We start from the raw sequence: 25,461 nt of genomic DNA on the forward strand, positions 1-25,461 counted from the left end.
ATTAAAATTGAAAGTCTCTGGGTGTCTACACTTTCAAAAATGGGGTTCGTTTTCGTTTCCTTTCAATTGAATGATTACCATAGACCTTTATACACATATCGCCTCGTATTAGAAATTGGTGATCACACATTTTTTGTTATCGTTTTCCAACTAAAAATGGTATAAAAATGTGGTTTTCTCTGTTAAGCCCGATCCTGGTCCTTGACCAGACGAGACGACAAGAGTACTAGCCAGCTACACTCTTGATTGATCCTTTGAATCACGCACGAAACACCACACGAAGCGGAGCGACTGGGAGGCGCGCGCAACGTCCATATTCTCGCGTTCCTTGGTAAAGAGTGTGGATCGGGAATTAGTTGAGTTTAATAATATACATACATTAGAAATAACATCTACTTATGTTTTTCAACTTGATAATGCAGATATGTACTTAATTCTTGTCAAATTTATTTTAAAAATATAATCTGTGACTTTCCAATTAACTCACCTTTACCATATTTAAAAACATACAGATACCACATGATAGACATATTTACTCAATATAGTAATTAAAAATTGGAGATTCATGGTATTTATTGTTAAAATTCAAATTGTGAATATCCCAGGGGAGGCAAATCTTCAAATGCGCCCCTGAAAACATTCTTTCCCTATTTTGACGATCAGGCAACATGGTATAGTACCTAAATTCTTTTTTCGTGCGGGTTATATGTATAAAATCCAAAAGAACAAGATGCTAATTTTTAAAAATTTAACTAATCTGGATGTAGATGCCTCAAATAAATTAGCAAACAGACCACAAAATATGAAGAGGATTACTGGTTTTCTCATATAATAACAGATCTTATTTGATTTTAACAGAATGGCTTATAGAGCTATATTAATTTTGATTGCTAATAAAAATAAATGTATTGGTTTGTAAAATTTTATTTTCTTAAATAAAACACATACATTCTTGCTAGAACCAACTTTTACTTTAAATAACTAAAAAACTATAAAATGAGTTCCTAGATTACATAAAAACAGATTAAAAATATAGGTATACATAAAGGGTGTCCAGAAATTATTCCTCTAACTCAACAGATGACAGATGTTCATTGTTCAAGTCAGGTTGTATCTCAGAATCAAAAGTTTTATAATCAATTAATGATTTGATTTCTGGTTATTAAAAAACGAGTCATGGAGAAATCCATGTTAGAAGTGACATTAAGAGAAAAAATCCGAAATGAAAACTACTTAAAAGAACAAAAGCTAATGATTCAATTAAAATAATCACACATTTAAAATGGAACTGACTGGACATGTTGTAAGAATATCAAATAATAGAGGGACATAGCGAATACTAGAATGGCGTCCAAAGGATGAATTATACAGAAGCAAGCGATGACTGCTGACTAAATGGACAGCTGATTTGGAATGTATATCTTCCAACTGGGTCAAATATGTGCAAGACCAAACAAAATCGTCTAGGTTAAGAGAGGCAGTGGACCAGACAGGCTGCTAAATAATCATGATGAATATGAAAAATTGAAGTGGATTTTCCTGAAAAACAGTACTCGAATTTTTATAGAAGTACCAAAAAAAATTAGAAAACTTCGAAAATAATACAAAAAAATATATATCTTTTCGTTTTCTTATGGCCAATGATCGTTAGTATTTTCTCCTTCCCAGCCAGGACAGCAAACACAACCCCACACAACCTCTCCTATATGAGGGCCAACTCAAACAAACCTTCCTCTTATAACAAATTTCCCTTATCATACCTAAAAATTTTTCAATAAATCTTTCTTTCACAAACATCTATCACTGCAGGATTATAAAATGTACAAAATGTGTAGGTCTGCCAAAAATCTAGTCATTTTCAAAAATAGCTAACTGTTATAGAAGAAACTTTTAGTAAAGGTAAATTACATTAGACAGACATAAAAACACATTTGTTATTTGTGTTCAACAGTAAACTTTCTGGAGACCCTGCAGAAATAGAATAAACTTATGGATGGTAAAAGCGACCAATACAATACTTATTTATAGAGCAAATTCTATTGGAAATAAATAAAAATTTACCTCTACACCCTCCATAGAGAAATAAACATTGTACAGAGCTTAAAAAAACATAGACAAATGTGATTTTGAGAAATCATTTAAAATTTTCAATTCATCACTATACCCATACTGAAGAGTATATAAGGCTTTATTCAATATACAAATTTGAGAAATAGTGACCAAAGCATTACAACAAAAAAGATTATAGTCTACATTACTTTGATAAGCATCTGATGTGTTAAAAAAGATATTGTGATTATATCATGATAATTACTAAAAAATATTCAGTGGTAAATAATATTAATAAAGAAATAATTATTATAAATTAATCTTCCAAACCATAATAAGTTGATCTGTTCCTCCAGTTGCAAACAATGTTCCATTTGTATTAAATTTGCAAGTATTAACATTACCTGTGTGTCCAGTGAGAGTATACAAGGGCCTTCCTTCCATGACATCTACAATTGTAACTTTACCGTCTTCTCCACAAGTAAGTAAGAAATTTACTGTGGGATGCCACGATACACATTTTGTAGCTCCTTTGTGTAAAGTATAATGTTGCTGCAATTTATTATTTCTTACATCGTACACTCTAACTGAACCAGAATCCATTGCAGCTGCAATTGTATTATTATTAGCATGGATTGCGAGCCGAGTAGGATTGCTACTAGCAGAAGCAAACTTTTGTTCACATTTTCCAGTATGACAGTCCCATATTCTGAGTGTATGATCGTCTGCACTTGAAGCTATGAAGTTTCCATTTGGGGAATATTTTACACTATTCACCCAATTAGTATGGCCGACTAAACTTGATAAAAATAATCTCTGTGATACATCCCAAATTTTAACACTTTTATCGTTAGATCCTGTAAGAAGTTTTGTATCATCGGAGGAAAAATTTAAACAATTCACACTGGAAGTATGTGCTTTGAATACTGTTGTTTCTCCTTTAACTGCAGGAACCCAAAAACGAACTGTTTGATCTTTCGAACAAGTGGCTACGAATTTGCCATCAGAGGAAAATTCTACACCTGTTATTATATCGACATGACCACAGAAATTATAACTTCGTACGTTATTTCCTGTATTCCATATCATTAAAGTATGATCTTCACTACTACTAGCAAACTGATTGGTATGCGGGTTAAATGATATATCAGTGATCGCCTTTGTGTGTCCTTTCAAGTTCATTACCAAAACAGGATCTTGAGAAAATGTCTCACTTATTTCCGACATTATTAAGCACTTTCAGAATGAACTATTCAAAATAAATACTTTTGTCGTTATTCCCTTTCAAATTCATTCTTATTTAATCAGTGACACCAACTGTATTATGGAAAATCGAAAAGTGTATCCCACAGAATTAATGTTCTGTAATTGATGTGTTATTTAATGAAACACTATTATTTATATTTTTGTACCCACATTATGAAGTCGTCACTAAAATTTCATTGATTTACTAGGCAGAAAATAGTAATGTATTGCTTCCAAGAAATTCACAGTAAATTGATTAATATAAAATGAGATTATAGCTTAGTCAGAAGTATATCGGTTCATAACCTAAAAAGGATAATCATACTATTTTGGAACAAATTGAATGATAGATCATCTATCAACTGATTACTGATAATCTTTGTCAATTTTGTGTTTCGCTTATGGGAAATTTCAAATATAGTACTCAACCTTTTATTTTGATTACTTTAGCTTCGCGTATCAATTTATAAATTTATGGATTTTTTTGTTCAGTTTCCGAACGACAGTGAATGGGATTCGAATTACTTTTCCAACATTCAGATGAATATTGAGTTAATCAGATCGTAGGTTTCGAAGAACCCTACTGTCATATGATCTGCTAAACTTTCTTAAAAATCTAGTTCTGTGATTGACAGTGATACTATGTATGATAATAAAAACAAAATAATATATTGAATTTCTTTTTTTTTGTAATTGGTAAACTAATAATGATTAGGAAACCTGTGATAGTCATACTACTTAATATATTGTGTTGCGATTTTGGTAAGTGATTTTATGATATTATCAATAGTATTTTTGACTTGAATAATACTCATTTACATATTTAGTATGTGCTTCCCCTTTTAGAACTTGAATACAAAAATTCCATTGAAGAATATATGAAATTTTCTTGTATTATTTCAAATAAGTAATGTGTCTTTACTATCTTACTTTTCTTTTACATCTAGGGTCTACTAATTTTTTAGTGTATTCGAGTTATGATGTTGAAATCAAAACTGATGGTCCAATTGTACAAGGAGCTACCTTACATGTCAGTGCTACTGTACTTGACTTTGTACCAGATGGTAAACTCTTGCAATTTGAATGGTATGATAATGCTATACCTCAGCATAAACAGGTTTGTTTTATGAATTTAATTATCTGGTTCTATTGAGATTAATAGAGTTTATTCTTAATTTAAAGACGAATGAAATAACTTCACCAAAAGATACCTGGAATGTTACATACCCTGCTGATAAATACCCAGGTGGTGCTTACATTGTTCAAGTAGTTGTAAGCAGATGTTGGTTTCTTGATGTTTGCTACCAAATTGGTTCTGCTAGGACTCAATTTATCATTACAGGTAAATATGTACTATACTTTATATTTAATTTTCTTCAACTTTTTACTTCTTATACCTTTTTATATGTTTTTCATGATAATTTATTATTTTATAAATTAATACATTAACAATTCTTTTACAAGGCTGACAATATTTTACCAAATAACTTTTATCTCCAAATTATAGTAAACTGAAAATATGAAAAGTATAATATCTTGAAGGATTTTTTTACTCAATATTGCTACCATAAATATTTACATTTGTAGTTTAACAGACCATTTTCCAATTTGTAATATAAATTACTATTTCTGGAGCTGTAAAATTAATTTGGCTCAATGTTTCATCATAATCATCTTATAGCTCCTAGTGGAGCAAAGGGCATCTTTCAGTGCTACAGCAGCTGTGTTTAAAAGTGAGGTCGTAGTCCTCATGAGTCATTTAGTGGATTATATACGATTTTTTGATGAAGGCTCTTCAATTCCTTCTGTTTTTGACTATTTCTGTAGTTTATATTCCTTTTTAAGTTTATCTGTTGCAAATCTTTCTTGCCCCATATAAGGAACAGATTTATACATTGGGCTGAAATAGTTTTAATATTGTTCTTGAGATACTTGTTGAAGACTTTATTTTTACAATGACTTGAAAGCTATTTCTCTTTCGATATTTTTTTGTCTGTATATTTAGTTTTAATAATAAAAATTTCATTGCTAATCTTTATTTTTTTATTAACAGTTGATCTAAATGGAGATCTTCTCATTGAACAACATAACCAAACAATAACAAATGGGTATGTCTCAACTAAAGCAGAAGTTGTCCATCAAGTAAAATTGAAACAAACTGATGAAGATTTTGTTCAAAATGCAGTGACATTGAGAACATATTGGTTTGTCGATTGCAATTATTATGGAATCACGAATGGATATGAGTTTGCTTTCAATTATACATTGCCCTATGAAAAGCATATGATTGAAGCTTTAGTAATGGCAGATTTTACTCCTCTACCAACTACTACTGTACCTACTACCACATCAACAACAACTGCTACCACATCAACAACAACTGCTATCACATCAACAACAGCTCCCACATCAACAACTACAACCATTGCTTCTTCTTCTAATGGTACCACAACCACTGTGTCTACTAAATCTAAAACAACTACTTCTAGAAAAATCAAGAGATCTCTTATTAATACAAAATTTGTGTCTGAACCAATATCATTGGCCTGTGCAAATGGGAGTTTTCGACCTTATCACAATCAATTTCCAATGATTCATAATTATTCATTGGGATCATATTACGATTTGCAAAAAACCTACGGTTATTTTTATAAAATATTACAGTCTAAAGGTAAGAAAATATTGTAGCTAACTCATCTTTTGTCAAATAAATATGTTGATTTATTCTCTATTTCTCATAAATCCAATATCTATATTGAATAAAATAGGCAGGTTATGTAGTAAGATAAAAACATAATAGATGATAAAAATATTTTCTGAGAGTGAAGATTAGTAGAAGGATTCTGTCACAACAGACTTTGTTAGGATTGGAAACCAGCCATGGGAAATATTACGGAAGATTGAGGACGATAGTGAATGAGATCAAGACCCGTCCAGATCTTATACTGGTTTTTTATATATAATTTTGTGAAATTTAATGATTTTTGTGTTTTAGATCCTCTATCGAAAGTTAATGTTACCGGAAACAACTGGCTCCAACCGGGAGACATGTTATCATTGAAAATTCAATGTGACGGTTCGAAAAACTTCTCATATTGTGTTAAGTATAGAAGAGGGGAATATAATATCACTGGTAATGAAACTTGTGATATATATGAGATGTTAGATAACTGCGATTTCACTATATCTAGATATTTGAGTTCTCCTAAAACTACTGTATTGATCATCATCGAAAATGACATCAATAAAGTGGTAACACCAGTAACTGTTAATATTTACAAAGGTTAGTTAATATGCATAATATTTTACAGTTTGTTTGTTTTTATAAAAAATTGATTTATATGTTAAATAATATTATATATAAATAATTATTTCAGTGAAAAAACAAGGTCAGTTGTCAGTCATTGTGGTTCCGGTGGCTTTTAGTTTAGTAGCTGTAGTCCTAATTGTATTTGGAGTTGCATACTACTTCCAAAATCGTTCTAGGTGAGTATATATGTAGCACTGATTTATTTTTAAGTTAATTTTGTCCGTTCTTTTTTGTTAAATGTTATTTTTGTTTCTATCAACGTAATGCCCCTTTTCTCAAGTATAGAACCAATTACTTTGTCCCACATCGCTTTAGGTGTTCCTATTTTTTTGTTTTTGCTTTCCATACTTTTTCACTGGTCTTAAATCTTCCATTCTTTCTAAATGATCCCACCAATTTAACTGTCTTTGGTAATTTTGAGTATCTTTGCCTTATTCCTAGGTATGTTGCTTATTTTTGTAAATAATTCTATAGTGTTATCTCCCTTTTAATACTCCAGGTATTATTTTGTCGCAGCTTTTCAATTTTTTATCCATTTGATCGCTTCTATAACTTTTTTCGTTATCCTTTCTTCGCTTTCATAGTGGTCATTATTTTTTCTTTTTCTGTTAAAATTCTACTTGATGTCATACTTAAATGTCTTGATAGTATAGCAGTATAAAATGAAAGCTTACATTTTAAATTAAAGTCAATTTAATTTGATTTTAAAAAAATATTCTTTATAACTTGACCGATAAAAACATTTAAAAAATTAACTTTTTAAAAATCACTGTTGATGAAACACATTTCAAAACACAGATTTCCATTACAATGATTAAAATGATAGGTGCTAATATTGTATTGAAGTAGTTTACTAATTTTGCCTATCATAAATTAAATTTTGGTGTGTATTTCTTTCAGTGTAGAAAAGTGAAAATCATTTCAATCATTTAAAGGGAGGTATAGATCATCAGAACATTTTTGATTAACTTGAAATTTTTCTTGAATTCTTTTTATACATCATCGAACAAAATAAGAGGGTGCTTCGTGAAATGTTTTTAAGGATCAACCTACTGTACACTTTTGTTTCTATTCTTATGGGTAGGAGATGTGTTTTTTAAAGGTATTTTTATTTAGATTTATAATAGAAGTGGCTGATTTCAATTTCGGTCAACAATACACCGATTTGGAATATAAAACATTTAGAGAGAGGCTCAAAGACTCAATATCCAATGCTTTTACACGAACCCCGACGCCTAGCTCTTCAGAAGTTCCAGTATGGCCTCCTGGTAGTAAATACGGTAGCATGACATGAGTGAGTACAAAAAACTTGAAAAACTTCCTTATTATAAAAATTTTTTTGTTCATTTTCATCGATTTCATATTATTCACCACTTTTATAGTAAAATAAGGTTTTAAACTGGAAAACTATTAAAAATTTTTAATCGATTTCTATTTATTTTTGTCGCAGTATATGGATTTTGATGAAGATGTTATCAGAGATCATTATCTGGATGATGAAGGAAAAATACAATATTTTTAATATATTATTCTGACTTGGAAAAAAAGTTCTTCTGTATATTTTATCTATAAGAAGGATTTTAGTAGCTATTTTCTTATTTTATTGCATTACAAACTTTAAATAAGCTTATTTCATGTATTTTATGTAGAAAAGGTGTAAAGAAACGAAAAATATTGGTTAAAAGTTGTTTTTAGAGTAGAGGTTTCTAACATTTAGACCAGGTTCGATAATTTTTGAATAAAGAAAAAATAGTAATAATTGTAGGATGAAATCAATTTAAAAAGGAGGAGAATGCATAAAGATGAAAGGAAGATTAATTTACAGGCGATCTAAGGTCTAATTTGCTTTAAATGAAATTAACTAAAACTTAAGTTTTGGTCTTATATTTCTTTATTGATATAATTATTAAGCGCAAGTATTCTGAAAGAATCCTAATTTGGAAAAACTGCTTTCAATAAGGATTTAAAATTTATAAGGAAATCTTAGAATTTTGAGAAATAATTTGTTTTTACTAATGTTATTAGGTCTTCTAATGAGCTCTTTTGGAAAAATTTTGCAAACTTTCAGGTGACCTCTAGTTGGAACATAGATAAAATATTAAAGATGTAAAGAGTGAGTGGAGTATAAGGGAAATTGTACTATTGGACAAAAGAGAAAAAGCATTGGTTTATCACTCTCTATATCCCTGTACTCTACAATAAATGCAACACTTGTTATTATCCATCTTCTGCAATTCCTACCACTTGAAATTTCGACATCATTTCGTTCTAATCAGAATAGAGTAAAAAGAAGTAGAGAGTGGTATACCAAGTTACTATACCTCGCTTTCTTTATCTACAATATTTTCTCTATGGGTTGGAAACCTCAACTCTATAAAAATCAAGATAAATACAATATTGTTATTTTATTCTGTGATAACTTTTTTCAACATTGTGTTAATGAAACTTTGTAACAATATAAACAAAATTCTTATTAGCCACAGCAGAATTATTGGCATTGACACTAACACACAATTACACTGACTAGTCGTTTGAACTAGATATGAATCCGCTACAAGGCTCGAAGGACCAGATAGTGGAATTGCGTAATGGTGTATTTTCTATGAATGCCATTAATGTTTCAAAAATTCCAACGTAATTATTGGCTTGTATGTAATAAAATATTAACTCTTAATATAATCATCAGACTGATATTGAAATTAATTTATTCCAAAATAAAATTGTATAAACTTAATTTGTAAGAGATAGCTAGTAATTTTACCGTTTTTGTATAAAATAAGTTGTACATTAAAGCTTTGCCATAATTATGTCACAATATATTCATGAAATAATTATCTATAATTAATATGTGATAGTTTATAACATGTGTTTGGACAATTATATGATATAACGCATTTTTTGTTGATTTCTTGTCCAAACTATGGTCAAAGGTACTTAGTATTGAAAAAGTGTATCCGTTTGAGATGATCGATTTTCCAAGGAATCAGATGAAAATGCAAATTATATGAATAATATTACTGAGAGGTAGAGTTAGTGTATGAAACTTTAATTGGCTGTTCAAAATTGATTTCGCAGGGCGATTCAACTATTCAAATTGGCTTAGTCATAAATATATTACATTATGTATACATATGTTGAACATATTTTTTTTATATATATAAGAGTAGTGGAAATAATAAATTAATTATTAAACCAACTATCAACTTGTTTACTATTTTCCGAAACAAATTATTTTTCTGATTTACCTTTACACTCAAATGGTACTTTACTATCGACGTGTGCATCGGTATTTCACATTTAACACTCCAAGGGATAATTCAAGAACACCACCAATAACTGCATAATTTTACCTATTTTTTCATAGAGATTCATATAGATTATCTATAGATCTAACATGAAACATAGGTACAAATAAACCAGAGAAGTGGAAGTCAACAATGTATCTATAGTTAACAGAGTTTATTGAAAGTATGAAATCTCCCATCATCTAGCTATTGTATGATCGGATTTAGCAGATGGAACTTCGATCAAGTGTCTACATTAAACATGGTGTCGATATAAATGTCCTGGAAAAATTTGGTACTGCCAGATAATGTATGAAGAGACAAAAAAGACCAATTGTAAAATTAAGCTAATAAAGTTAGCTTTTAATACTAGTTTCTAATTACTGTTGGGCAGAATACACAGGGATCACCTCAGAAGAAACTCATTTCCGACGCAAATCACTAACCAGTTTCTATTCAATCTAATCTCGACAACACAATTTTTTCACTTCAATAGCATAGTAGTAATTCATTTTAGTAAAATTCATATCTTTACTTCATTTAATCATTTATTTTTGATCTTGGAACTAAAGATATTTGTTATGTAAAAAAGCAATCACAAGAGGGCAAACCCTATTAATCTCTAGTAGGTCATAACCTTAATTCCCCGGCAGGAGACTCTAACTCAGGAAGTGGTATTCGGCATCAGTTGAGGTATTTAAATAACTGGTGGAGTGATCAATTGATATTAAATTGGACGCCATCAGCTTTTTAATGAACGACGTTAAAAATGAATAAGAAAGGTGGAAAAGCTGGAAGGCACTGCCACAAATGAATTTATTGTAAAAATATACAATATATAATCCTAGGTTACAACGTATTGTTCGAATTTTCCAGAATTAAATATTCTCATCAAATAATCATATTACAGTGTTGCAATATTGAAAGGTAAAAGATTTCTAGACATAATTTGAAAAAAGAATAGTAATATAATGTTGTTCTCATTTATTTAAACTATTTTTAAACGGTGGGGTGAATTTATATATAATTTTTCTTACTTATTCAATTTATTTATACACCAACCCAAAATTCTCTAAATTATACACTAAGACTAAACACTTTTTTAATTATTTACATATTAATTCATTTGAATAAAAGAATTAGAATTCTAGAATGTAAGCAAACAAAAATGTCTTCCTATTAATTCTATCAAAACCGCTATAACGGATTGTAATTGAGTTATAAAAAACAATATCAAAGGTTTCCACTTTATTTATCGGAAATTCATACCCGGTGCGTCTACTAAATTTTCGATTCTATTGAATTAATCGAACAGAACCGGCTTTACGGTCCATATAGTGGACGAGTACATAAGAGTAGTGGTTTTCAAAAAAGTTTGGGGAATAAAACATTAATATCGCTAAAGAAGGATATACAACAGTATTGAATCAAAGAAAATGAATATCTAGAAAAACATACGCAGAAAATTATTTAGATGGTTTTGGAGACAATAGCAAGGTATAGGGATTAAACGGAATGTTAGCACAGTAACAAACTAAATTGTAGAAAATTAAAATGGAAAGAAAACTGAAGATTGTGATGTCATTCGTAGAAAAAGTAAAAAGGACATTTGATTGAAAGTTAGAGAGATTAGCAGTTAATAGGTCTTTCAATTTTAATTAAAGGAAAAGTTTGTTATCAGTTTATTTTACCTGCATGAATTTGTATTCTAAAAATCAATAAAATTCACAAAAACCGGTTGATTAGAACAGTGCTGGTACAAGCAAACAACATAATAGTTTCACAATTTCAAATATTAATACAGTGTTGCAAGATCAAAAAGTAAAATCATATATTTCCAGACAAATTTGAAACAAATAGTGATTTAAGCGATTATCACAAACAAAAAATGAAAACGTGCTGAAGAAAGTATTCAATAAAATTAAAAGGATATTTAGAAAAACGTATACAGAAAATTATTTAGATTGCCATTAGATAGGTTGTGGAGAATTTTTTAGGCAATAACATAAAAGTATTTCCAGCTTTAGGTTATCTAATAAACTTAAAAGTTCTTTTTCTTCATTTTCATCTCAACTACTTTCTAGAAAATTTAGATGATGTGAATGATGCCATCAAGACACAAAAAAGATGAAAAAAGACACTAGGGAAGATGAAGCATCTCAATCGTTTTAGAGACATCTTCCAGATACTTTCCACAATCCAAAATGTATCAAAAGAAGTTCCACTGCGAAAAAGTAACGTGTTAAGTGCTAACTATGAATGTATTTTCGATAAAAAAAGGTTTTATCACGCCATTATAGAAATTTGTGCATTTTGCCTTTATGGGAACGGATTTGGATTTATAGGTTAGATTTAATTTCATTAATTGAACGTTCATATGGTTGTACTTGAAATATCACGTGTTATTTTCTCTATTTTATATACGTTAACAATTTTGTTGCCTTTATTTTCCAATATTTAACGTTATTAAAATGGGGAGTTTTGAGATTATAAACAAAAATTTTCAAATCACAAGTTTGAAATAATGCTAGTTCGGAATATTTCGATGAATCGATATTTGAAATATCGAAATGTCTCAGTATAACAGTTGGAAAAGGATTGTAATAACTAGAAATAGTTTCAGTAAAAGATCGTTTAGTGACATCCCATAAAGCGTTTGTGCTATATAAACCTGTTATTTTTATGTCATCAGTATCGTAAAAGTCCAAATTTTCAATTACGTCAATTGAAAAATCGATTTTTTCTATAGGTATTTGATACTTTGACGTGAAATCGAATTTTATTTTACTAAACAAAGCTTTTGGGAATAAAAAAGCTCCTAACCAGAAAACATTCTTTTTATATTGCTTAAAATAATCTGTTCTCTCTTTTAATTTATGTATATATTCACATAATGAATCGTTTTCGAAGCAAGTCAGTTTTTTCCACAACTTCGGAACATTTGTTCTTAAAATATCGTTAGCAATTTCTTCTACTTCATCCGATATACTTTCAATTCCACTCAAACCTTTTCTAACCGAAATCAAAGAATTGTATATAATCTTTATTAAATTATTATACGTTTTGATTTCTTGAATAATGAAATATTCGTCAAAAAGATTGTTTATTATCATTTCTGGTAGATGATCTAATATATCGTTAATTTTAGATATAATCTTGAATTCGTTTTCTTCTATATAATCTTTTTTATTGGCATTGAATAGTTCAGAAACTGATCTTACTGTGGCTATAATAAAGTTGGTATTGTGAATATTTTCTAAATTCTTATTAATTCCAAATATTTCGACGTTATCTATTTCCGGTAGAGATTTTACTAGTTTTAAATAATCTGAATAGTCGCATTTTTTTGGTAAACTATATCCAGCAACATTTCCGAAAGAATAATTCCTATTTTTCATCATTTCTGCATTTAAATATCCACTTAACATATTAATGCAAAAATCAATATCACATTTGTTATTTAATTGAGTTCCATACTGATAATTTCCTATGATGAACAATATTTTTTCTACGTCTATAATTCGTTCACTTATAGCTGATTGTAATAATTTTATAGACGTTCTTAAATCAATTTCATTTATAATATATGTCGGATTCCAGAAGGGATTTTCGTAAGATTTTCTTTGTAAAATAGCGCTGTGGAAATTAACGAGTCCGTATAAATATTTTGTGAAAATTTCTTGTTTTCCTGGTACACCGTTCGAAAAAAAATCCGATATATATTTTTTGTTCATAAATTTACGAACGGTTTGTTTAAAACTTCCTGGTTCATCATATACGATTTTAATACAATTTTGTAACAGTTCTAAAGGGATTGATTGGGTTGGTTCAATTGTTAACCATAATCTGAAATTTTCATTTGTATTTTCAAAATCCATACTGACTAATTCGTGTTCTAAATTTTGTAACCAGTTTTTGTCGAGATGGCAGTTTCGGAAAAGCAACCAATAACCGTTATCTTGTGCTTCTTTTAATAAAGAAGTAGTTTTTTTAGAAGATTGGTCGCTTAAACAGAAAGATCGAAAATTATGGTTAACTTTTTTTTTGTTTATCAACACGTACAGGTCTTCTAAAAATTCGTTTCCTTCTTGTATTATTAAAATTGGGGATAAACTATAAGATTCGTTGTAAATGTCGTCAATTGTCCATTGAAAATGTTCTATAAATTCCTTGCCGAGTTCGATTTTTATAAGATTTTTTATATCTGCGTATAAATATTTAGGTTTGAATATTTTCACTAGGAGAAGTTTTTGAAAAATATTAAGTTTCGATTCCCAAGGTTCTGGTAGTAAACTATTAGAATATATATAATTTTTCCAGCTCGGAAAATTGTTTTTAAAATGGAAAGAAAAATTATAAAACACTGGTATATTTTCTAGTAATTTCAAAGTTTCCCAATTCAGTTCACAATTTTTGAAAAATAACATCAACTCTTCCTCACTTATTTTTTTTTGATACACTAGAACGCATATAGATAAAAAAATTAAAACTGGAAATTTATCTTTTTGATATAAAGTGAAATTGAGTGATTTATACAATTGATAGAGGAAGTTTTTGTTGATATTTTCACACTTTTTTAAGACATATTTTGATTTTTCTGCGTTTATAATCGATTGATAATACAAATGATTGAACCAATCGAAAGAAAAGTTATAAATAAAGTTCAATGAACTCAATTTAGTTACATAAATATATAAATCAGCTACGAAACGTGCTACACTTGTATATTGATTCATAAAATCTCTTATAACATTTTCTGCTTGTTCATATTTATAAAAATCGTTTCTTAAAGTCTTTAAAACTAATTTGTATTCTTCTAATATTTTTATAGAAATGTCGTCTTCCAGTATATCAGTTTCAGATTCGCACAATGTTTCTAGAATCTCTTTTTCTTTTTTAATTATATCGGCATCGCATTTACTTTTCTTCAAAAACGTTTCTGTTTTAAATTTTCTCAGTTCCGGTTTTTCCACTCTAGCTACAGTTCTTAAAAAGTGATTTGTTAAATACTCAGAAGTTGCTACGAAGTTAATAATTGTAAGTTTGTTATACATTTCTGGGAACAACTTGGGGTTCCGTAAGTTACTTATTAAATAAATACGAAATTTTATATTGACTTCTATATGTTCTCCGTTTAAGAAAACAAAAACTTTTCCATTGCTCTCGTAACTTTCTTTCGATATGAATTGGTAGAGGAAAAGTGGAATGACGTCTTTAATTTGGTGGATGAGGATTGGTTTTCCTAAAACGATACAATCTGTGAGTTTATCCAAAAAATCTTCGTGAGAAAATGTGGTTACTGTTAATTTGTTTCTTTTCTCAATTTTTTTTATCCAAGTGAAACTCCGATAATCTGGATCGATAAATAAAGAAAATTGCTGTGAAAATTCGTTTATTATGATGTTTTGTAGGAAGAAGTTCTCCCTAAGGAAATCTCCGAGTTTGAACCGACTCATTTTTAATTGTGCCGAAAAAGATTGTTCGATGGAAAAGCTTTTCGAAATTGGAATGTATTCTAATATACGTTGTTTCCATTTATTCATTATATTATTTCTTCTTATAGAATCTACCGGTCCTAAATACCCTATAATTCCTGCTGTTAATAACATATTCCCCAATATCACTTCATTTCTTTTTTCTAAATTTTCCACCGCTTCACTCCACCTTATTTGTTCTTCGCTCAAACTTCCTGTCAACTTTTGCGCACTTGCTAATTTCCTATTACAAATATCAACTTCCTTTTGCAACTTTACTTGTTTCTTATTGGCTTCTTCTAATAAAGCGTTCAATCCCGCTAATTTTTCTTCTATTCTTTTTACTTCTTCCTTTTTTTCGTTAAGTACGGCTACGGTTTCGGCGTATTCTCTTTCAGCTTTTCTCAATTTTTCTTTTTTCGGCGCTACTTCTTTTGCTACTTTATCGTACATATCCATCGCTATTATCCACTTACATAAACCTTCAGCGGCACTTGAAGCTTTTGCTACAACGTGTGGTTTAAAATCTTTGTGAGGTAGAAAATCTTTTCTTATTTTTATCATAATTTCAGATTTTATGTGATCTTTATCGAAGTCTTTGAGTGATTGTAAAAAATTCATGTCGCCAAGGATACGTTTACTGGGTCCCCAGTAATCGTATGTTTTTCTACCAGTACTAGGATCTGGTATTCTATCAGGTTTGACGTCTTTAATAACGCACACAGCTGCCATTACTAGTTTTATAGCATCTGGTGGATTTTTCATCGATTTTACTAGAGTTATATCGGAAGGTTTTAAAGTATTTAAAGCCGATATCGCGTCTTCTAATATAGGTATAGCTTGTGCTAGTTCAGATTCACATTCAGATTTTAATATTTGAGCTACGATAGCTTGTTCGCTAGCTATTTTTTCGTCTTGTCTCACTAGTTCAGAAGCTCTTTCCACTTCAATAGTTTCTAATGCTATTTCATTAGTCATTTCGATAGCTTTAGCTGTCATTTCGGCTAATTGTGGTTTGTACTCAGCTAATACTTTCTGCATATTCAGGATTTGTTTAGAAGCGTAAGATATTTTAGCTAAACCTTGAGAAAATCTCTTAATTTTTGTTCCTATACACATTTTTTCTTTAGTTAACAGTTCTATAAATAATTTTATAGCGTGGATAAAACGTGCTGATGATATATATAAAGAATTAAAAGATGTTTTAGCGAATAATTGAAAATCTCTGTGGAAGTAAACCAATGTTTCGATTGATTTAATTTTATCATCTATTTGTAAATCTTTAATCATTATATCGGCTACGTGTTGTAGACTTTGATCAGGCCAGTCGTCCCAAAACATAATATGACATTTAAGTAGAGCTGGGAAGATTCGTAAACGCGTTCTTAGTTGTTTTGGTTTCATCGATAGACATAGTATTAAATGTAGATTCAATTTACAACATTTGTTGAAATGTAGAAACACCGCAGAACTACTGATGTCGAGGTTTCTATTTCCACCTTGTGCTGATAAGCGTGCTAGTTCTAAAATACTTTGTTTCTCTTCTAAATTGAAAATATGAGAAACATTTCCATCTTTTATTATAGATTCTATATATTGTAGAAACTTATCTTCTTTTAAATCTTTCTCGTTTATTAAAAACACGGTTTTATGTTCCATAGCGCCGGCTTCTTTAAGCACATATTTGATTTCTTCTTTCCAATTTTCTATAGTATAATTTTGTGTTAATGTCGGTTGAAACAATTTGTAATTATAAATAAAAGCAGACAGTTTCGTTAATACGGATTTCCCTAATCCGTTAAATCCTAAGAATAAACAATTTCCAGGTGATAAAGATAATATTCTACAAATTTTTAATAACTTTTCCAACGCGTAATCGAAGAAATTAATATTTAATTTCACCTTATTAACGTAATTATATCTATGTAATTCATCTGTGATGATATCGATAATATTTTTAAGATCAACAATTTCTTCATATTTAAAATGTTCTTTATCTTGGATAGTACTAAAGATAATTTTATTAATGTCTAATAAATCTTCTCCAGTTTCGTTAAAATATATATTAATAGCTTCTTTAACGTCATTATCAAGTAAATTATTATCTAATGGATGGAATCTATCGCCGAATATTCTAAAAACCTCATGGATCCATAATTTGACGTAAATCTTTTTATTCGTATCGTAAGTTTCCTTTTTTAACAAAGCGCAGCCTTGAATAATTTTTGAGAAACTATTCAAATCGAAATTATAGTAACTACGTGTTAATGTTGGTCTACTGCGTGTTATTATATTTTTGTATAGAAATAATGTGGCGTCTATTATATTATTTACGATATTTCCTATATCACTCGGAAAACCGTTTTTTTTCCATATATGTAATAAAGTATTATTATAGATTCTTGTTATGGTTTCTTCTGTAGGTTCGTTAATTCCAAATACGCAAAAGTGTCTTAGAAATCTTGAGTTGAATAAATGTTTGGTTTCACTCATAGCTGCTACTATATTCATATTGCTAAGTTGAATTTTGTTATAATTTTCGTAATCGTACCAAACTTTATGATCCACGTGTTGTCGTAGAAGTTCCAAACAACTGAAAGTTCCATATTTATCTGGTACTAATTGATTCATGTTATCAATAAAAACAATATAATTCTTATTCATAGAAGGTGAGTATATGTTATGTTTCCTTTTGTTGGTTTTTGAGAATATCATTGTTTGCATTTTACGCGCATGGAAATTTATATTAAAATTAATGTGAGATATTTCATATAGTTGCTCGTCCAATTTAGTCCTCAACGTATTTTCTATTAATATAGTTTTACCTGTACAATTAGTACCGAATAATAAAATAGGAATTTTATTTTCTATACAAAGAGAAAGTATATAAGAATATTTAAGAGTATCTACTGTAGGTACTAGAAACTCACACATATAAACATTTTCTACAATTTTTTCCGTTTTTAATAAATCTTGGTATAGTTTCCAATTACCCCTTTGTTTATAAATATACTGATATTCGTCTAAAAGACCATCGTGTGGGATACTAACATCTAATTTTCCGAATGAATGTGGATAAGGATGAGACGGATTTTGTCCTCTCCATAATAATTTATAAAATTCATCAAACTTATGTTTCGAGGCTATATCTAGTAACCCCCCTAAGCCTACCACTCCCGCTTGGATGATAGTAGCTTGTATCCAAGTCGATAAATTCTTAGAATCTTCTTCTTTTTTATTGATACTACAAACGTCGTCTAAGAACATTTGAGTTATGGCAATCATATTACGTACCAAGTTGATTTCGCTCAACTCGTAGAGCTGTTTGCAATGATTCGCGAAAAAATCTAAACTAGCTGAAATTATCCAATAAAATATGTCTTCTATCTGAATACGATAACCCTGGATCCAATCCGAAGTGCATGAGTTAGTCCATGATTTTACTAAAGCTTTCCAAATCGGTATCCCGTGATTTACGTAGATAACGGTTGATTGGGAAATCTGCAATTTGAAATTAGCTTTGGAATGTGTAGAGCTAGGTTTAAAAAAAATGAAAATTAGCTATTATAATAGTGAAAAAAGTGAAAAGAACAAACAATATGATTAAATTCTTATAAACCCAATATCAAAAGATCAAAGCAAGATAGCTATAAGAATTCTGCCTTAATAGGTTTTAATTGAACCTACTGCTCATTTAGATCAAGTCAAATGTATTGCGTATTATTTTTTTATGTAAAAAGCAAGCAAAAGACAGTGACCTCACTACACTCGCGTAGTTCGAATGGTGTCTGGAGTGTGGAGATACCAGTGGATAAAGACCTTGAACTTTAGTAGGTTGTAGTGTTCGGAAAAGACGTGCCTTAGTAGTTGATTCTACAGGCTTACACTGCCGGGCGTCTGCAGGCGAACTCGAGGATCCTAGGCCACGTCTGCTTCTCCAGTAGGTCTTGCATATACTGCTCTAGGTGTGATTGTGTTGGACAGATCGGAAGAGCATCTGCCGTGGTGGTATCGGTGAAACAGAGTCAGATCTAAAGATAAACGAATTTAGGTTTTGTGAAGTTGCATAAGCTAATTCGGCCATGTGACTATATTAGAGTATATTGCTTTCAACGTCAACAATTTACAAGAAAATTTGCGTTGATGGTCTTCTTTGTAAATGCGGAAGCTTGGGTCTTTGCTGTATTGAACTCAATTAGATTGCTTCCACCCTACCCCAGAAGGGTTTCAAGATGGGTATTGATGGTAGTAATCTGTTGCTGTCTACGAATTTGTCAAGTAGATTGTTTCTGAGGTGTGTCCATTGATAATGACCTGGATGGATCGGTCTTTTAGGAAGCTATTAAGATAGTCGATAAGTGATACTCTACTTTGTACATATATTTGTAATTGTGTTGTTGACAGAGACAGTATGACGCGGTGTCTATCAGACATACCAACTGAAGTCATTAATACTTAAGTGTCAAGAGTATTTTTTCATAGAAAACGTGTTAGAACATCTCAAATAGAATAAATCATTGTACTTACCACAGATGGAGAACAATTTTGCAGATTATCAGTTTCGAAAACAACTTTATTCAAGTTTCCAAGCTCTATAACTTCACCAGATTCCAAATATACTCTTTTGTCTTTGAACCTAATGATTTGTATCCAATTTTCATTAATATCTCCATCGAATACTATCCAATTTTGCACGTGGGGATTGTCATCGATATTTTTTCTCAAAATCGACGTCACTAGTCCGTCAATCCACTCATGAGGGCTGTTTAAGTATCCATGAAGAGATCGGTAATGGTAACAATTTGGAACAATGAAATGGAGATGAATTTTCTGTTCCTCAATAACTTCCGATAATTTTTGACATACTTTTAATATTGTAGTTTTGGAAGTACAGGTTTTTCCCATTACTATAGTGTATTTATCATTTGAAATTTGTTTTACATTTGAAATTATAGAACAGAAGTCCTCAGATGTTTCTAGTTTATTCTGTTGGCATATTTCCACAATTTCTTTGATTGAAATATTTTTTTCATAATTCTTATTATTACTTGGGAAAACATACTTTATAATAGTTTGAAATTCTTCACGATTATCCATATCTATTTCTTTTTCTAATACGTTAATTAGACCTGAGACAATTCTATCAGTTTCATTCACGTCTACATTTTCTTTTGTAGTCGATTCAATTTCATTCAAAACCTTTATTAATTTACTCAATCCAAAATAACATTTTTGTTTGGCCGATAACAAGTCTTGTGTTGTTTTAAAGATAAAACATATTTTGTTAGATAAATACAAGGAGTTTTTGATTCCTATACTACATAACATAATCTCAGCGATTTTTTCGTAATCAGGTTCTAGTAAGCTTACAGCTCTGACATACTTTCTCATAGTTTCTGGTAATTTGTTGTGAGAATTCTTTGTTGTACAAAAGCATATAAAACTACTTAGTTTTAAATTAATATTTGTACTTCCAAATTGACAATATTCCAAGTTTTCTTTTCTAGCATGTTCGATATTGAAAAGACATTCAGTAAGTCTAGACGTTACGTTGGGGTGCAACTCTGTTAAGTTCTCCAAACATAACCAAGATCCACATAGAAGAGTACCTGAAATACAACGTTTCTCAAAGCGAATTGGATAATCAATATATGACAAGGAATAAAGATTGTAGGCAGCTGAATATTTTATATAACATAATTGTCTATTATCTCCTTCCGGTTATACAAAATGGTAATGATAATGGTAAATACGAAGATGGATTGATATCTAGTTAGCCTAGACCAGTTCCATGTATAAACAAAATATTGCGTTACCATAGCAACGAACAATAACTTATTAGAAGTGTCAGTGTAAAGTTTGACGTCAAAAAAGTAAACCAGCGTTACGCAATAAATTAAAAGAAAAAACATGTCCACCGAAATTGTGAAAATGGAAAAATTGGAGTATCGAGTCATCATCAACTACCTGTATTTAAAAGGGTTAAGAGGTAAGCAGATTTACGAAGATATGCATAATACCCTTGGTAATACTTCGTATGCGTCCGTCAAAAATTAGACTGCAAGCTTCAAAAGAGATAAATTTTCCATTGAAGATGATGACCGATCGGGAAGGCCACCGAAAGTATCGATGCAGCTCATGACATGATTTTATCAGATCGTCGAATTGAGCTAAAACGGATATCTGAAGCACTGAATATTTCATACCAACGCGTTCATCATATAGTTCACATAAATATGGAAATGAGAAATGGAAATGAGAAAAATTTCTGTAAAATGTATCCCCAAATGTTTGAATCTTGACCAAAAGCGTGCAAGGGTAGAAGCATCGCGTCCGATCTGTGCTTGATTTGAAAACGATGTAGACTTCTTAAATCGAATTTTTACTATGGATGAGACTTAGGTACATTGTTACCATCCAGAAACAAAACAACAATCGATGGAATGGCGACACTCTGGTTCTCCAAGTTTCATGCCCAAAAATCTGCTGGAAAAGTTCTTGCTTCAGTTTTTTGGGATTGCCATGGAGTAATCCAAAGTTGTTTTGTTTTTGCAGGAAAACGCCCCTGTACACAAATCTCATGTTGCCATGCAAAAAATTCGGGATTTTGGGTTTTAATCACTAGAACACCACCTTATTCACCAGATTTGGCTTCGTCCGACTAACATCTCTTTCCTCAACTGAAAAAAAGCTTAAAAAATCGATCAGGTAATAATAGCTGTGGAGGTCTGGTTAGCAGTGCAAGAAGAAACATTTTTTTTGAAAAGTCTAAAGTTGCAGGTTCGCTGTAATAAATGTATCCAATTAAGAGGAGAATATGTTGGGTGATAAAATATTTTGACATTGAAATTTTGTTTGGTTCTATAGTAGGCTAAGAATTTTCCAATATATCTTCGTAAATCGATATTCCAATTTTTTTATTTTCACAATTTCGGTGTACATCTTTTTTCTTCTAATTTATTGCGTAACTCTGGTTTACTTTTTTGACGTTAAACTTTACACTGACACTTCTAATAAGTTATTGTTCGTTTCTATGGTAACGAAATATTTTGTTTATGCATAGAACTGGTCTAGACTAATTAGATCTCAATACATCCTCGTAGGAAGTATCATTAGAAAAAGTATAACTTTGATTCACAATTGCCAACTCTTCAAACCCATGACAATCGTTTAACTTATTCATACCAAGCAATCCGCGTTCATCTTCTTGTAATAAAAGCCAGTTTTTTAAATACAAAGATAGTGCATGTGTCACTTTCTATACATTTTTCTATAAACCTTCTTGTTGGTGTTTGAAAAACAGTTAATAAACCCCTTTTCAGTTCTTATGAAGGATGTATAAATAGTAAATTAAAGTTTAAACGGAATAATTTCATTGAAACAAACATAAATATGATAAATGTATACTATTTGTGAAAAAAGTAGTGACGACCACGCACTACTAGATCCTACTATGAAATAGTAGAAATAGAATGAAGAAACCTGTGATTGTTGAAGATTATAGAGTTCTAGAACACTACTCCTGGACGCGAACGAAGCAGAAAGACCAAACCTACAATTGTGAGATAGTTCAGAACCCCAGAGTACTATTCCTGGGGGCGTACGAAGAACAAGGACGAAACCTCTAGCTATGGGAGAGTACAAAGCTTTAGAGCACTAAACTTGGGGACGTACGAACTAGAACAACGAAACCTCGAATTGTGAGATAGTACAGCACTCCAGAGTACTACTCTTGGGTGCGTGAGAAATAGAAAATGAGTGTCTTTGGCAGCTAGTGCCGCTTTACATCTAGAACTTCTCGAATGGAGTAGGATCAGTTATAAATGAAGCATCTCTAGTACTAAAGTAAGAAAACGGGAGTTGTCTCAACATAGTCGCCTTTAAGGCATTGATATACTATACACGTCTGTTATATTGTTACCTTTTTGAAGATAGTCAATGACCACAATTTCATGTTTATCCCAAAACCTTCGGAGGAAAATCCGCATTTGTAATCTACTTACCACTACAATCTTTACTGTTTTTTTTTGTATCAGGAGTGTCGTGGTGAATCCAGATGATGGTGCAGAGTGTCTAACTCTTTCATCTGCTAAGCTTATTGCATTTAAGAAGCAAATCTTTAATGACAACTTGATACTCAATTTTTTCCTTTTTCAGGCAAATCTTCACAACGTCAAACAGAAACTTAGCGTCCAAAATGGTGAAAATTATAATGAGATCCTCTCACTAAGTCACTCAATATTATTCTTAATTTATTTCCCAGGTTGAGGTCGAAAACTTTCTACACAAACCTCGTAAATCTTTTTACAGTGTAGATGACAATCTGAATTATACCTAGATAGATTTGTAAGGCAATTTAAATCCTCATTTTATTGGACTAGATGGAAGGTAACCAATTGTGAAGAGAACGGAAAAAACTATTGCATCCTGGAAGCTTTAGAAACACTAGTTGCGAACCTATGGGACACTCTCTATATTAGAAAATATTATATATATAATAGAAAAAATATTTTCAATACGTGAAACTTTGTTTTATGTTCGTATATTTTGAGACAACGAAAGTATTTAATTTCGGATTCACCTGGTATGGGCTTACCTTTCAAGTATCGTTCCAGCGTATAACTCCTTAAATGGCTACTGCAAACAAATTTGATTAAAAAATTTCCCAACAAGGAAACCAAACATTTTACGGTTTCGAATTTGGTTCCATCTGATTGGCCTTGAAGTAAACTACAATAATTCATTTTATATGTATTAATCAATATTCTAAAACACCTGTCTGTGTTAGGTGTTATTAGGTTACAATAATTTCCTAAGTATTCGTATACGTAGTCGAATGTTGTATTCATACATGTCACTTTGACGTAATCGTTGATTAAATTATATTTAAAATACGCTTCCCATTCGAAATTATAGATACTTATTTTAGTAGTATCTAAAATCTTCTTTACGAATTCTTTTATATACAATTCACTTACTATAACATGTTTAATTTTTAGATAATGAGCGTTATTTGAATTATCTTTTATCATTTCTACTTTTTCTCCAATGGAATTGTATAAGTTCTTAAGGCATATTTCTAGTTTTTTATCTGATTGAATACAAAGAGCCATTTCTATATTTTCCGTCCAATAACATTGTAAAGACACTTTGATAACTTGTTCGTTATATTTGTAAACAATTTCTTTAAATTCTAGTCCTGTAAAAATTTTAAAACATTCAGAAATTTGTGTCCTAATTGTACGTCTGATTTCAGCTTCGATTTTTATAAATGTAGCTTGTAATGTTGGCTCTATGTCTTGAGAATTATCCAATACAACTTCTTCTATCGTGCCCTTTATGCCCGTTATTTTATTTGCTGTTACTTTCAAACTAGTGATATTTTGGAAAAGTTTTTTCAAGAAATGTTCACACATCAGGATTTCTTTCGAGTTTGAAATAGCTTTTATAAATTCGTCATTAGAAATGAAATAAAATCTCGGAAAATCAGCTCGTATTCTGTCCAAATAGGTATTTACGCCCACAAATACTATTTCTAAATTATTTACGTTTGTCTTCAAATCCTCTACTATATTAGTTTCTTCTATTATTTTAAAAACGTTTGGTTGATTACAAATTACATCAATAGATTGATTATATTTTTCGATTATATTTTCTAGTATTTTTGTTTCGTTCGGTATGATAATTTCGAGTTCTTTAAGTGATATGATGGGGTAAAGTTTAAGTAAAATATTTTGAACGTTATACCAATTTTCTATTGTTTCTTGCACCTTGGAAATTTTCTCAAAATAATCTTTTACTTCTGCTTCGTGTGGTGATACAAAAACTGAACTTTTCATATTCCTTATTATAGTATTGTGATCGTTAATAATAGTTTCTATTTCATCTAATTGTACCAAGATTTTTATATCATATATTTTGTGTTTATTTACGTTGAAATCGATGTTGATCCATTGTTTCCTCAAATCTACTAGTTGTTCTAATAGAAGTTGTTCCTTTGTAGCCCCGATACTGACGATTTCGTATTCTTCTATTTTCGAAAAAAAATCTACTTTCATAATTTTACGTAAAGTTGTACCTAAAAAATTGAAATGCATCC

The 25,461-nt window shown here is 30.3% G+C and overlaps 2 protein-coding genes across 3 annotated transcripts; one reads left to right on the forward strand and one right to left on the reverse strand.

Annotated features, from left to right (window-relative positions):
- Positions 1 to 914: 914 nt before the first annotated feature.
- On the reverse strand, positions 915 to 3,677 carry LOC130442427 (POC1 centriolar protein homolog A-like). The gene has a single exon (XM_056776524.1). It carries the CDS (start codon positions 3,274 to 3,276, stop codon positions 2,359 to 2,361), a length of 918 nt encoding a protein of 305 aa, XP_056632502.1. The 5' UTR covers positions 3,277 to 3,677; the 3' UTR covers positions 915 to 2,358.
- Positions 3,676 to 9,803, forward strand: LOC130442426 (uncharacterized). 2 transcript variants are annotated; one of them, XM_056776523.1, is made up of 8 exons: positions 3,676 to 4,056; positions 4,260 to 4,411; positions 4,477 to 4,636; positions 5,348 to 5,965; positions 6,290 to 6,577; positions 6,672 to 6,780; positions 7,721 to 7,898; positions 8,055 to 9,803. In XM_056776523.1, exons 1-7 carry the CDS (start codon positions 4,002 to 4,004, stop codon positions 7,896 to 7,898), a joined length of 1,560 nt encoding a protein of 519 aa, XP_056632501.1. In that variant the 5' UTR covers positions 3,676 to 4,001; the 3' UTR covers positions 8,055 to 9,803. The 2 variants fall into 2 exon arrangements, with proteins under 2 accessions (XP_056632501.1, XP_056632500.1); XM_056776522.1 differs by having other exon boundaries at positions 3,816 to 4,056; positions 4,242 to 4,411.
- The last annotated feature ends 15,658 nt before the right edge of the window (positions 9,804 to 25,461 follow it).

This window comes from Diorhabda sublineata, chromosome 4, assembly GCF_026230105.1.
Source record: "Diorhabda sublineata isolate icDioSubl1.1 chromosome 4, icDioSubl1.1, whole genome shotgun sequence".
Taxonomy (NCBI): Eukaryota; Metazoa; Arthropoda; class Insecta; order Coleoptera; family Chrysomelidae; genus Diorhabda; species Diorhabda sublineata.